A 14,437-nucleotide genomic window follows, 5' to 3' on the forward strand; every position below is an offset into this window, starting at 1 on the left:
TCAGAGCCTGGCCATGGACATGAATGACACAGCGCCATCATCTGGATAAAGGCCATTTGACATTGGTACAGTGCAGTTCCAAGGTGGAAATACTCAGCCATGGTGTTAAGTGCTTATTTCCCTTTTAATATATCTTGTATCATATATATATAAAGAACACCACTTTAGTTGAGTATTTTAATTTCCTGCTACTTTATACTTCTACTTCATTACAATTCTGGGGGAAATATTGTACTTTTACTCCACTACATTTATTTGATGACTTTGGTTACTTTGTTGATACATATTAATAAATATATATAATCAACAAATAAATTATGATTTACAACGAGGTACAGCGTCCATCAATCTGTCTGACTGCTGTTACTGACTGCTGTTACTTATCCTCAGTGTCTGTGGCTAATCTCCATCCGCTAGACTTCACGGTGTAAATCTAGTCGCTCTGCCCTCCCCGGTGGCTGTTGGTGGTGGGAGGAGCTCGCGGTGGAACACAGGACTCCGGCTGGCTGTCACGAGGGCGGTTTTCGTCAAGTGCGCGTACTTGGCCTCATTGCTGGAAACGCTGCAGAGGAGCATTATATGACGACATATGCATCGTTACATGACCACTGATATATAGAAGAAAGCAGGTGAGCTCAGCGTTTCCGGGCTTTGATATTTCGCTGATAAATGTTGCCATGTATGAAGTATACAGAGGCCATATATAATCGATAACATATGGTGCTTTTCACGTCTACACATCTTCATCTAACGCTATGGCGTCTGATTTCAAAATAACAATATCTGTTGAAGACTAGGATTTCTGTTCTGTCAACTAAAACCGAAAGCTATAAATACTGTTATGGGAATATACAGCACTGTGTAAAAGGTTTAGGCAGGAAAATAAAAGTGAGGATGCTTAAATAATGCCTTGATTCGTTTTTATTCATCAGTTAACTTCATGTTAAGTAAACAGACAAACAGTAAATCAAATGTGTATGGTGTACAGCTGCAATGATTAGTTGAGTAATGGGTGGGCAGAAAAACTATTTTAATAGAGTGAAAAATGCCACATGTTTGATAGTGCCATGTTCTCAAATGTAATAATTGGCTGCTTTTCCAGTTTTACCTTAAATATTTGTGGGTTTTGGACTGTTGGTTAGACGAAACAGGCCATTTTATGAAGTCCCCACCGGCTTAGGAATTCTTGATATTGGAGATAGTTCTTTATGATTTTGTGGCTGTATGTTTGGGCTCCTTGTCATGCTGCAGAATTAATTTGGAACTGAACAGATGCCTGATCAGAGCCTAAACATCATGTGCTTAAAACTTTTCCACAGGGGGATATATTTTATATTAGAGTGTTAATATTTGGCCCTGTAGTTAACATAAAGAAAAAAACTAAGATCAATAACATAATAGGCTAATAAAATGTACATTTAAATTAAACTCCTTAATGCTTGTGTCCCATGTGTCCATTGCTGAGCCTGTTTTTGGTCCAACCAAAGCCAATTGTAATTCAAGGCCAGTCAGCCTAGCAGACAGGTTTTATAATATAATAATACAAGTTTCTACAGGTTTCTCAACATATCCACGTCTTGTAGTTACAGTATGAATCAGTGCCAACAACCAGGTCAAAGTGAGGAGCAGGAGGAGGTGACTGGACTGGTATGTCAGGAGGATCACCTGAAAGATGGGGAGTAAGTCACAAGGGTTCTTCTCACTGGAAAAACAAGATGATCAATACTTTGTGATATCTTAATTTGACTTATTTGTATTTGAAAGTTACATTTTCCTCACCGTTTTCTCTCCTTGTCTGTTTTGTGTTTATGAAGGATGAAGGAAGTAACTGTAGGGGACCAGAAGGTGTTGCTTGTCCGTACCCACGGTCAGTACAGTGCTGTTGGAAGCCAGTGCTCTCATTACAATGCTCCTCTTGTCAAAGGTAAGTCTTCATCTCTATATACCAATATCTGAATAAATAGCTTAACAAAATGTTTTTTCCATTGAATTGAGTCATATTAATGCATGTCCTCTGATAATCCAGGAGCATTGGTTGGTGACAGAGTCAGATGTCCCTTTCATGGTGCTTGCTTTAATGTCAGAACTGGAGATATTGAAGAGTATCCAGGTCTAGACTGCCTGCCCAGCTATAAGGTGAAAAATGTCTTTCTGCAGTTTCACAGGAACAAATCCAGAAGAGAGATTCTCCCCAGTTTACAGTGTAGTCACGTGTGACGGTTTATTTGTACAAATTAGTGGACCCATTTATTAACCCGAATTGGGTTTAAGTTTTGTAAGGTAGATGAAGTTTGCAGGCTTTTAAAAAAATATCTAAAAGTTAAATTGGATATCTTACTATTTGTTTTGACAAAGAACGTAATCGAATAAAATGGGAATATTTTGTCATTTGTTACATTCTATCATTATGTATGCAAATTCAGAATAAACACCTCACTGAGTATGTTTGGTTAAAACTGCAGTGCGGAACTTTTTTCTAAGTAATTCCACAAATCGCACTCTCCAACAAGTAAAAGCCACGCCAATGGCTGCCTCTGCACCAATAACTTCGCCACATGTCGCCACACACACTATACTTGAAATGTCTACTGCGAAATATGGAGAGATTTATCTGCTGCTGATAGGCTTAGTCAGCATTGTGTGAAGTAATTTGGCATGTGCTAGAATGTAACGGACCTTCATTTATATGTAAAAGTCTCACACATGGTCTCACAACAGATTTTTTTTCTCCAAATCTGTTTATTTAATTTTCAAGAACACTAAAATGTCAAAAAAGTTGCATTACTCGTTGCATTGTTGTGTCAAATATACCATCAAAAGTAACAGGGCATGTCTATAAAGTGCAGTACAAATACATGAACAATCTTATAGAAAGAAGCCCGCACTCCAGCTTTAACCAAAATTTAGTTCCTCTGACAAAGGTTACTGTTGTTCAAGGTACTTCCTTGATCTTTGAAATATTTCTCTTTTTCTTTTACTTTCTTTTTTTCTTTTTTTGTTTTAACAGTGGATGCTCTTGTCAACATTTTACTTCTGGAAACATTATTCTGAATTTACAGAGATTTTTTATATTATTTTAACAGGTCAAAGTTGAGGATGGCAAGGTGTACGTTTCCATCAGCACAAAAGTAAGAGACAGCAAGTTAAAAACGCTTAAAACAGCCACAGTGTTTCCTTTCATTTAGTGTTAAAATACACTATTTTGAACAGTCCCTTGTTTCTTTGTTTCCCTCAGACTCTTAAGCTGACCAAGCGAGTGAAGGAGATGTGCAGCTTGGTACCAGAAATCAAACATACTATTCTGCTCATAGGAGGGGGTAAGGATTGGATGTACCTAAGAGTTTAAATTATAAGTCCAAAGTCATTTTATTTGAAGAGATTAGCAGGTTGGGGGCACTGCACTGTTTGAAACAAAGTTGGGGTTGCAGCTTAAATATTCAGTTTTTGTATTTTAAAAGGTTTATATCAGTAAATAGGAATTTTGAAGGATGAAGAAAGAGATTAAGGTCTAGAGATGATGCGCAAGTTAATTTGGTGGTCTAGTGTTACCATGTTTCCTTAAGCTCCAACTCTGGGGTAAAGTACCCTTTGAAAAATTACACACTGAACATAAATTTTGTGATTTCAGGCCCTGCCTCCCTGGTATGTGCTGAGACTCTGCGACAGAACTGTTACCAAGGTCGAATCATCATGGTCACCAAAGATACCCTTCCTCCATTTGACAAACCCAAACTGAGTAAGGTAAGAACTTGACCATAATGGCAAGGTATCCTGTATTACTATCTATTGGTATCCAAGTGTTGATCATCCTGTATTTAGATGCAAGATATTAGTAAATGGCATTGCCTCCTTTCAGGCTATGAACCTGGACAGCAGCAGCATCCTCCTCCGCTCAAGTGAATTTTATCAGCAATATGGAATAGAGGTGTGGACACAGAGGGAGGTGAGAGGCAAAGGGGTCAATCTATTTATGATGTACTCTCACCATCTTTGGGAAAAAAACAAATTCTCTCTTTGGTCCTTGTTAAGAAATGTGTTTTGTATTGCAGGTTGTGTCAGTAAACCCAGCTGAGAAGGCAGTGAAGTTGAATGATGGCATTTTGCAGCATTACGACCAGCTCCTCATCTCAACTGGCTGTAGGTCAGACTCATCATCCTGTTGCTCAAATCTTTCAGAAACAAAAGTAATGAAAAACATTTGTAATTGCTGAGTTGCAAGATTTTCATGTTACAACAGCACAATAATAATCCTTATTTTGTTGACAGAGCGCAGCCACTCAGCTGTCCTGGTTGTAACCTGCAGGGAGTAAAGCTACTGCAGAGTTATGAAGATGCCAAAGATATTCACAGCTCCTGTCTTGGCCAGAGGGCTGTCATCATCGGGGCGTCCTTCATAGGTTATCAAATTTTATTTCTTTACATTGCAAAAAGAAATTGATAGTGTTCATCTTTGTAAACATGAGCTTGTAGGTGTCTGTTTTTGTCTTGATTATTGGATTAACGTGATGTTCTATTTGGAGGGTCATTACCTGATTCATAGCCCTCTCGCTAAATATTAAAAATGCAATTTAAATATTTGACAGTACAAGATAAAGCTGCTTTATGACACATGTAATCACCTCTATTGCATCCCAAAATTGCAGGCTATTCAAGTGTTTTTCATGACTATTACACACAATAGGTATGGAGGTAGCATCATTCTTATCAGACAAAGCTGCCAGTGTGGCCATGGTTGGCACTACCAGATACCCGTATGAGCGATCTCTGGGCACAGAGATTGGCAAAATGACGATGCAAGTAAGTACCTAAGAGGGGACTGATCTATCACTGTCAGAACACTGTTATTTTTAGCTTCTATTGAATGTTGAATTTTAAAACAAAATTTTCTCCCATAAGATGTTGGAGGAACAAAATGTGAAGTTTTACATGAATGACAGAGTCACTGAGATTAAAGGGGAGAATGGCAAGGTAACGCTACCTTTTTTCTACGAGCATAGCCCTTGTAGGTGTCAATAATAAAATTAACAATGTCTCCATTGTATTCAAGTGTCCATATAAACCATGACAGTGTGACAGTGAGCACGCTTGTGCCTTTTTTACTGACACAAAATGTATTTGATGAAAAAAGCCTATTTTCACTGAAACTGCAGTTGTAATGCTTCAGTCATGGTGTATATTCTTTTTTTTTTTCAGGTGAAGGAGGTTGTACTAAACAGTGGAACAGTCCTGGAAGCTGATGTGGTGATTACTGGAATCGGTAAGGTTATTATTCTAATTCAAGGTGTTGGCATATACAGTACAATTTTCATTAATATAACAGAACACAAGTTTTGTACTATTTTAAGGTGTTGACATTTTGATATGTGGACTGTTGCTGATTTGTTCACGAGTCCTTCACATTCAGACGGTGTCCTGTGCTGTTCTGCAAAGATCGTCAAAAATCAAATACAAAGATCTGTTTTTCAGGTGTAATCCCCAATTCAGACTTCTTGGCAGGAAGTGAGGTAGAGATGGATTCAAGGAAAGCTGTGATTGTTGACAAGGTAACACACAGTAAATAGAGGACATAGGCTAAATGTAATCACTGTGATACTGATATAGCTAAAGAAGCATGAACGTGGCTTCACAGATTTATATTTACGACTTTGTCTGATGGCTGCAGTTAATTTGAATTGCTTGTTTGAGTATTTTTGGCCAAACACGAATGTATTATAATATGTGAAACCCTCAGCTGTGTCCAGGTGACAGAACTGAATAGTGGTGTATATACTGTATATACATGTCTTTGTAAACCTAATCCTGAGGCTCTTGCTGTAAACTCCTTCATCCTTTCTAACAGTTCATGAGGACCAATATAGGAGATATTTTTAGCGCTGGAGATGTAACTTCCTTCCCTCTGGCCATTCGTGGAGACCAAAGAGTCAACATTGGGCATTGGCAAATGTCACAAGCTCAAGGTAAGAGACTGAAGTCAAAGAAGCAAAGGCTGATATTATGTGCCTTGGATTTGCTGATGAAGCTGGATTTTACCTTTTATGATGCCAGTTTATTTTTTTTCTTTATCTCAGGAAGAGTAGCTGCACTGAACATGCTAAACAAACCAACCAAAATTGAGTCTATTCCTTTCTTCTGGACTGTGTTGCTTGGGAAGAGTATCAGATACACCGGTAGAGTATTTATTTATTCTATTTACAGAGTATTTATGGAGAAAATGTCACCTTATGCCCTGGCTGTGTTGATTCTCATTACCCCTTTTCATTTCCTCATTCTAGGCTATGGGGAAGGATACACAGAAATTATATTCAAAGGCAAAGTGGAAGAGAGGAAATTCCTGGCATTTTACATAAAGTGAGCAACTGATGAATAACTGCTGATACAAGTGGACAATGAATTTATGCCATTTGTGTCAAACTTCTTTCATTTCCCCTTTGTCAACAGGGACGAGGTGGTGGTAGCTGCGGCCAGCCTGATGTTCGATCCTGCGGTGGCTCGTCTCGCAGAGCTGATGGCTTCTGGCCATGTTTTAAAAAAGGCACAGGCTCAGTGAGTGGCGTCTTGCATTCACACAAACCGGACTATCTGTCACACATGATTGGAAGTGAAATGCACCAATTACATACAGTGGGTTCAGCTTTAACTTTTGCTCCTGCATTTACTAATTTTTTTTGGCCACATTGGGGCAGCAGAAACATGCTGTGAACACAAAATTGACATGTAATGACCTTATTGGTTGATATAGAGAACTTGTTAGCATATGTTGGTTATTTACACACCTGGCAGTTAAGGAGCAACATTAGCATTCAATTGGAGTTATGTTTGTGTCCACCTGGTGAATTTAATATTCATTCCACTTGTAGTTTTGCACCAACTCCAGACAACAGGCAAAAGAAATATCTGGCTCTTTAGCTTCTAAATACTTCACTATATTCACCAGGTAGCCACTGCCTTTATCCGTATGCTGTTTGGTGCTGCTGGGCAAGGGGCAGCTGTGAAACAATGACCTGAAAGATGCTGAAACACTATGTAGAACCGACGGTAACAGCAGAGTTGGGTGATAATTCTATATAGGCCATTCACTATTAGCACCACTGTTAACTTTGAACATAGTAATTTGATCCAAAAACCACCTGCTCCAAAAAACAGACTAGATTGGAAGCCTGGAGGACGTTATATTCATGTAAACACTGTAAGGGGATATACAGTACGTTAGTGGGTTTCTTTATTTTCCATGTAAACATCATATCCCAATTCACAGGATAAGACTCATAACCTGCATGCTATTCTTTATTAAATATTTGTTTTCTCACTCATTTATCTTTTCAGAGCTGATGACCTGACATGGCTGCAGATGTGACAAGGTCTGCTGTATTCAGGAGTGTAAAACCTCTCATTGACGATTGATGTTGCCTCTCTCTTCCTTGTTCCTCTCTTTATCAAATAGTGCCAAAGTGGATTGCTCCATTTACTGCCTCAGGTCTCCTGAAAGCCAATCAGCCCTCTTCTCTTACTCAGACAACTGTTACCATGGCAGAAAAACACAGCTTTATTGAATTTGCAATTTGTATACCCAGTGAATAATCTTATCTTAGTGTAATGAGCCTTGCCTGAATAAAACTAAACTGACTTGCAGCAGTTTCATCCGTATTTATTCCAGGTTTTGACCATAGCTATACTAATAATGTGAAATTTAGAGCATCACAAGTTGTGATTGTTAGCTGTAAAACATAATTTGTTGTGAACTTCAAATTTTAAGTTCCAAGCAATAATAGTACTTAGTATAGAAATAGTAAAGCAACAGTAATTTTAGCCACTCCACTCAACCTGTCTGAAGATAAAATAAAATACAAACATATGAATGTTTATCATTAACAGTTTGTTCACAATTTTTCCATTTACATTTGAGACTTGTTTCATGTGTAATGCAATGCCTTAATCTACTATACTGTTCTCAAGCCTGAAATTATTCATACCCCTGGCAAATTTTGACTTAAAGTTACTTTTATTCAACAAAGTTTTTTTTTTTTGACCAGAAATGACACAGGCTTCTCCCAGAAGATAAGATGATGTACAAGAGGAATCATTGTGTAAAAAAAAACAAAAACAAAAAAATTTCTCAGCTTACATTTGAACAAAAAGTGGCATGTCCAAAATTATTCATACCCTTCTCAATAATCAATAGAAAAGCCTTTATTGGCTATTAGAGCAATCAAATGCTTCCTATAATTGCTGACCAGCTTTTTGCATGTCTCCACTGGTATTTTTGCCCAGTCATCTTTAGCGATGAGCTCCAACTCTTTCAGGTTGGAGGGTCTCCTTGCCATCACCCTAATCTTTAGCTCCCTCCACAGATTCTCAATTGGATTCAAGTCAGCACTCTGGCTGGGCCACTGCAAAACGTTAATGTTTTTGTCTGCTAACCATTTCTTCACCACTTTTGCTGTGTTTTTTGGGTCGTTGTCGTGCTGAAATGTCCACTGTTGCCCAAGGCCAAGTTTCTCTGCAGACTGCCTGATGTTGTTGAGAATCTTGATGTATTGTTCTTTTTTCATGGTGCCGTTTACTGTGATTAGGTTCCCTGGTGCATTGGCTGAAAAACACCCCCAAAGCATTAGGTTCCCACCACCATGTTTGACAGTGGGGGTGGTGTTCTTAGGGTTGAAGGCTTCTCCTTTTCTACACCAAATGAAGGATACATCATTGTGGCCAAACAATTCAATTTTTGTTTCATCTGACCATAAAACAGAAGACCAGAAGTCTTCTTCTTTGTCCAGATGATCATTTGCAAAGGCCAAGCGGGCTTTTGTGTGCCTTATCTGGAGAAGTGGCGTTCTCCTTGGTCTGCGTCTGTGGAACCCAGCAGTGTCCGGTGGACTGTCTGCCTTGAGACGTTGCCACCAGCAGAGCCCAGATTCACCAGGATGGCCTTGGTGGTGATCCTTGGATTCTTCTTTACCTCTCTCACTATCCTCCTGGCCAGCACAGGTGTCACTTTTGGCTTCCGACCACATCCTCTGAGATTTTCCACAGTGCGGTATGTCTTGTATTTTTTAATAATACTTTGCACTGTAGCCACTGGAACTTGAAAACATTTAGATATGGCCGTATAGCCCTTTCCTGACTTGTGAGCAGCCACAATGTGCAGCCGCAGGTCCTCAGTGAGCTCCTTTGTCTTAGCCATGACTGTCCACAAACCAACTGCAGAGAGCTGCTGTTTTTCACCTGTTAAGTTGATTAAAGCAGCTGTTCCCAATGAATCAGGGTAATTAGGATGCTTCAGAACAGCTTGGACTATTTGGAATGGTACAGAACTTTGGATTTTCCCATAGACTGTGACAGTTTGCATAGGGTATGAATAATTTTGGACATGCCACTTTTTGTTCAAATGTAAATAAAAGCTGAGAAATATTTTTTTCCACAATGATTGCTCTTGTACATCGTCTTATTATTATCTTTTGGGAGAAGCCTGTGTCACTTCTGGTCAAAGAAAACCTTGCTGGTTGAATAAAAGTAACTTTAAGTCAAAATTTGCCAGGGGTATGAATAATTTCAGGCTTGACTGTAGTGTAAACCCTGTGTGATTTCAGTGTCTGATTTTGAAATTAAATTTGGATAAAGAGAGAAAAGGTAAGAAAGCACTTCATAGTATCTTTAATGAACTAGAATGTGGTTGCTTTAATGCTCAGGTATTAAATGAATTTGTTAAGTTAGGAGTTTCAGCAGCACTGATTATCGTCATCATGTTTACTGTTGTCAGCCTGTGGGTGCAGGCTGTGTTTTCTGGATTTTTTTCCCCCTGCAGTTGTTTATGTTACACGGTACAATAAATCATTGCTCATGTCACTCCCTCCAGGAAATAAACGACACCATGATTCGTTGTTACTGATGGAAATATTCTTTCTACTTCAAACAGCACCATCATCACCCCGACTACCACCACCGTCAAACTAATTAGATGCATATTGTAAAAAATATTGTAAAAAGTAAACACACACACTTGTTTTAAAACAAACTACTGACACGTAAAAATAAACACACAAGATGACACATAAAGTAAGTAACATACCTCGCTGGCTGCACATGACCAAGAGTGAATGAATGGACCAAAATAAATATTAACGGCACTGCGTCACCTTTTTAAACTTAAACCTTAATCGAGTACAAAACTAACCTTTATCCAACTCCACGTTTTTCTGAGGTAAAATCTAAGTTTGTAGCAAACTTAAAGTGTTCCTGTGCAACACAGGCACAAACTTAGTTCCTACAACCTGCATATATCCAATACAAATAAAATATATATATAATCATATCATAAAATAAATCACAATGTGTACAAACAAAACATATCAAATGACAACATAAACACATTTTTATGGCAGTTAAATTTCATTTATAGATAACATTTGCTACTACACTTAATTTGTTTTGTGTATTGACTGACATTTAGTTTTGAAATAGACAAAACATTATCATCTTCATGTGTGGTCAAACCCTTTTTATCAAACACATTAGGGAGTGATTATTGTGTTTGGGTTTTTTTCCACTTCTTTTATTAATTGCAGGTCTGAATCTGTTCCGTTTGTCCCCTTTTCTGTCAAACTGGGCTTTTTGTTCATTTAACATCTCCCTTATAGTCTTTTTGGCTGCAAATACTTGATCAGATAAGTAACACCTGTCAGTGTATGTCTCTTGTATATTACATGGTTGCAGCAGAGAACAGATTTTGACTACAAAAACAGCAAGATCCAAGTTGGGAAATGAAAAACTTTTTATTTAACATGTTTACTTTACTCAAGTGGAATTACTCAATGAGTTCAAAATATGAGAAAGTATAATTACTTTGTTAATTAAGTCATTTTATTGTGACATCATTAACACTACTATTATATTACCACAGCGATGAACGTATTTATAAACCATGTCCATTAACCAAACCATTATCTGAAAAAAACTTTCCTTAATTACATCACTACAATATGCGATGGCTTGCACATAAAAAATATTTAGCCTGTAGTGAACCTTTAAATAAAAAATGATTTATTTATTTTATTTTTGCAGTTGTCCTCAGTCTTCAGAACAGTTTCCTCTGTATTCGGCTGCGTCTTTATTTGCTTGTTTTGGAGCATTTTTTTACAGACGATCCCAGTTTGTCAGCCAACAGAAATGGACTGAGGCGGCAGTACTGAGGAAAAAAATAATATCAAGGGTGACTCTGTTAATGTAGAACCTTAAACAAACCTTAAATATGTCAAACAAATCGTTTGTTACTATCAAAGCTTAAGCTGTGCAACTGCGATACAGGCTTGTATTTACATATTTGATGCAGCACATTACAATAATTAAATTACTGTATTTAAAATCATTAAAAGATCATTTAATTTGATTGTTGCATGCAAAAAGTGGGTCAACAATACAATCCATCTGGATTCAGTTTGTAATGAGCCACGTAAAATGAAAGCATCTTAGCCAGTAAACCCAGAATATCAGCTACCTGTGGTGGTGACTCTGAGCTGGAGTCTGGTTTATCCAACATCTGAATTTTGAAATCAGAGAAGAAACGGGAACTCCGGATGATTTCTGCCATTTCTCCACTTACCTCCACTGCAACATCTTTCTGCATAGCACAAAAGTAAACATTAACCTAGTCACAAAATAAAAGACCATTTTTCATGTTAATATATACAGTGCGTGTTATTTTTTCTTGATTGAACAATGTGCCACAGGTTATTAAATGCTTTTATGTAATCGTTGATCAGCAATTCAGTACTGGCCTGTCTGGCCATTTTTATTATACCTTGAAACAGTGTGATGAATCAAAGTCCAGCTGATCTGGGAAATCTGCCAGAGTTCCTTTATAGGTCACTGTTGCCTCAGACATGACAGGACGTTTGGGCAGCTTAAAGAGCCGGTAAGTGCCTGAAGCATAGCTGATGTCACCTGCAAATTGAAGAATGAAGATTGTTCATATATAGTCTAGAGTCTAAATCTAAGTCTAAATTTGATCCTTTATTTTGTTACCTGCTTTTGCTTTGAGTTCACTGTTGTGGACAGCAATGCGGCTTGCTGAAACAAGATGTGGAGTGCTGAAACCAACACTGTGGGCCAAAGAAATAAGGTCTTGCCAGAACAGAGAACCACCCATTCCTTCACCTAACACGAAAAGAAATAGATCACAGCCAATATAAACTATGTGTCAGTGACACAGAGTGTCTACAATGTATTCCTGCACTTTACATTGCATTTTAGATAATGATGCAGTGTTTTTTTACCCCATAAGACTGTATCTTGCTTCATGTGGTCAGGGACAACTTTGCTGGCATACATGTCACTGAAGTACATTTCACCTCCCTCCTGTGTAAAAAGAGTAAGTGATGATGATTTCCATTAGTATTTTTCACATTAATTTAGATGGTAGAAATTCTTCAGACTCACCTTTAGCATGTTGTAGGCTTGCTGTAGCACTGTTCTTTTATCAGGACACAAACAGATTACACAGTTGGATCTGAATAGATTAGAAGAAAGGAAAAAAAAACTGTTTTGTTTATCAGCCTGTCAAAGCTCTATTATAGGAACAGATCAGACAGTCCATTGGCAGATCTTTTAGAGTCTTAACAAGGTTTTAAACCTACAGCACAACATCCATTGAGTCACTCTGTATGCCAGCTTCACCAAGATTCTCCATGTACCCCTGGACAAAGGTGACATTAGGCTCCTTATAGCCAAACTTCTTCTGATGATACTCAGTATACTGACGAGATACAGTAATCTAAAGAGAGAAAAGTTAAATCAGTAGAAAGTGTAAATATCCAGTGTCAAAGGTGTGTGTACATGCATGTGTAATTACCAGCTCCTCTGTCATATCAATCCCTGTCACATGTCCCTTTGGTCCAACAAGTTTACTAAAGGCAAAACAGTCTCTGCCAGAGCCGCTGCCAAGGTCCAGCACCCTGCAGCCATCAAGTTTCGCTGGGAATGGAAGACCACAACCGAAGAATCTGGAGAAAAATATTTAAGTATTAAGTTTATGAAAATTACTGTGGAAAGCATAGAGACATCACAGAGATAGCTATGTGGTGTAATGGATGAAAATGATTTAAGAAAGACCAGAAGTAAAACTGTTTTATCTACTGGATGTAATTTTTAACCACTAGATTGAGGTCACACATGACTCATGGGAGAGCTAATGTCTGAATTTCAGTGTACTGGACAATACCTGACAATGGTCACAAAGGCTTTTTTTGGGAATATATGTATGGTTTCCAGAGTATTTACAGAGATGTTCAATAACTCATTTGTCAATGAAACTGTGTCCCGATCACAAAGGATTTGTGCTCAGTGTGAGACAACAATGTCTGCTGTGTATGTGTTTGATTTGTATGTGCCCTGTCTGTGTGTCATGCATCTGTTGTGTCATTACCACTGCACCTTCCAGCTACTGTTGAACATGTACGTATATGATGAAGAGGCATATAAAGGTGAGAAAAGACTGAAAACTATACCTTTTGGTCACCTCCGGGTGAACCAGGCTCAGTGCATCTGTGACACTTCTTGGCACTGGGCAGCAGTGCAAACTGCAGGAGGCAGCACTTGTTTGCAAATCACCTGAGGACTCCAGTCGACTGCCATAATATTTCTGCACGCACGCACAAAAACACACAAACACCATTTTCGTCAGCGTATAACAAATTGTCAACAACTACTTTATCATTAAATTCAGTTTACTTCAAAACTAGCAAACAAAAATAACATCTTCACTACCATCACATACTGTTAGCATTTTAGTAACTAACGTGGCCCTGTTATTGTGTAACGATAGTTAAGAAATTTCTACCATGTAAAAAGTACATTTAACTGAGCAACTGCTGTGCAATGTGAGTTACTTTAGATGAAAAAAAACTCTAAATTTCGAAAGAAAATAAAACTGGACGGTGTCTGATTCAAACTAAGTAAATAAGTACCTTCACGTTGTCCCGCACGTCGTCACAAGTCGCCATTACATCCGAAAAAATAAGATAGGGCTACATAAAAAAGTTTAACGAAACCAGACAAAGGCCAAACACTGTGGTACAATCAAAGTTGAGTCACATATGCCCTCTGCTGAAACCGTCACCAGAGCAAAAAACTTTTCCGGTTCATTCTTTCAAAATAAAAGCTTTAATCATGACAAATTTAAATTAATCTCAACAGAGTTCAAATAAAAAAAAAAAAACAAATAAGTACAAAAGTTATTTTAGAAAAAAGGAAAAGAAAAGAAATATTTCTGCAGCAAAATGGAACTAGAAGTGAGTTAATGTCTTTCTTTCTTTCTTTTTTTCTTTCTTTCGCTCTCAACATGTCAACGTTGTAACGTTTTAAAATACGTTTGTATAAACGTTTTAATATGTAGGCTATGACCGTAAGCGACAGTGAATGTATTTATAAAGCTATGTGTTTATGTCAA

The 14,437-nt window shown here is 37.9% G+C and overlaps 2 protein-coding genes across 3 annotated transcripts; one reads left to right on the plus strand and one right to left on the minus strand.

The window, feature by feature from the left end:
- The first annotated feature begins 508 nt into the window (after nt 1–508).
- Nucleotides 509–9,840, plus strand: aifm4 (apoptosis inducing factor mitochondria associated 4). The gene is made up of 19 exons (XM_023404030.2): nt 509–629; nt 1,584–1,679; nt 1,815–1,924; nt 2,027–2,136; nt 3,084–3,128; nt 3,236–3,317; nt 3,629–3,741; nt 3,857–3,943; nt 4,050–4,141; nt 4,267–4,397; nt 4,682–4,797; nt 4,897–4,968; nt 5,194–5,257; nt 5,467–5,543; nt 5,840–5,957; nt 6,069–6,167; nt 6,273–6,348; nt 6,439–6,543; nt 7,324–9,840. Exons 2-19 carry the CDS (start codon nt 1,591–1,593, stop codon nt 7,352–7,354), a joined length of 1,617 nt encoding a protein of 538 aa, XP_023259798.1. The 5' UTR covers nt 509–629; nt 1,584–1,590; the 3' UTR covers nt 7,355–9,840.
- A 907-nt stretch (nt 9,841–10,747) lies between these two features.
- On the minus strand, nt 10,748–14,114 carry LOC111653411 (arsenite methyltransferase). Of its 2 annotated transcripts, none has more exons than XM_023404014.2 (10): nt 13,956–14,114; nt 13,497–13,630; nt 12,842–12,992; nt 12,627–12,685; nt 12,430–12,499; nt 12,267–12,348; nt 12,016–12,147; nt 11,792–11,934; nt 11,489–11,611; nt 10,748–11,179 (listed from the first exon to the last, which is right to left on the minus strand). In XM_023404014.2, the coding sequence occupies exons 1-10, from the start codon at nt 13,989–13,991 to the stop codon at nt 11,102–11,104; spliced, it is 1,008 nt and encodes a 335-aa protein (XP_023259782.1). In that variant the 5' UTR covers nt 13,992–14,114; the 3' UTR covers nt 10,748–11,101. The 2 variants fall into 2 exon arrangements, with proteins under 2 accessions (XP_023259782.1, XP_023259781.1); XM_023404013.2 differs by having other exon boundaries at nt 12,627–12,763.
- Between the last annotated feature and the right edge of the window lie 323 nt (nt 14,115–14,437).

Source organism: Seriola lalandi, unplaced genomic scaffold, assembly GCF_002814215.2.
Source record: "Seriola lalandi dorsalis isolate HSWRI2012SDOR001 ecotype SW California unplaced genomic scaffold, Sedor1 jcf7180002054200, whole genome shotgun sequence".
NCBI classification, from domain to species: Eukaryota; Metazoa; Chordata; class Actinopteri; order Carangiformes; family Carangidae; genus Seriola; species Seriola lalandi.

Bases quoted from the DNA above. Each gene is read 5' to 3' on its own strand.
- aifm4 (XM_023404030.2), top strand. From the start codon at position 1,591: ATGAATCAGTGCCAACAACCAGGTCAAAGTGAGGAGCAGGAGGAGGTG. The intron at 4,798-4,896 runs GTAAGTACCTAA...TTCTCCCATAAG, and splicing joins TTGGCAAAATGACGATGCAA to ATGTTGGAGGAACAAAATGT. The intron at 5,958-6,068 runs GTAAGAGACTGA...TCTTTATCTCAG, and splicing joins GCAAATGTCACAAGCTCAAG to GAAGAGTAGCTGCACTGAAC.
- LOC111653411 (XM_023404013.2), bottom strand. From the start codon at position 13,991: ATGGCGACTTGTGACGACGTGCGGGACAACGTGAAG. The intron at 13,631-13,955 runs GTACTTATTTAC...GCGTGCGTGCAG, and splicing joins ACGTGCGGGACAACGTGAAG to AAATATTATGGCAGTCGACT. The intron at 12,764-12,841 runs GTAATTACACAT...TTCTCTCTTTAG, and splicing joins TTGATATGACAGAGGAGCTG to ATTACTGTATCTCGTCAGTA.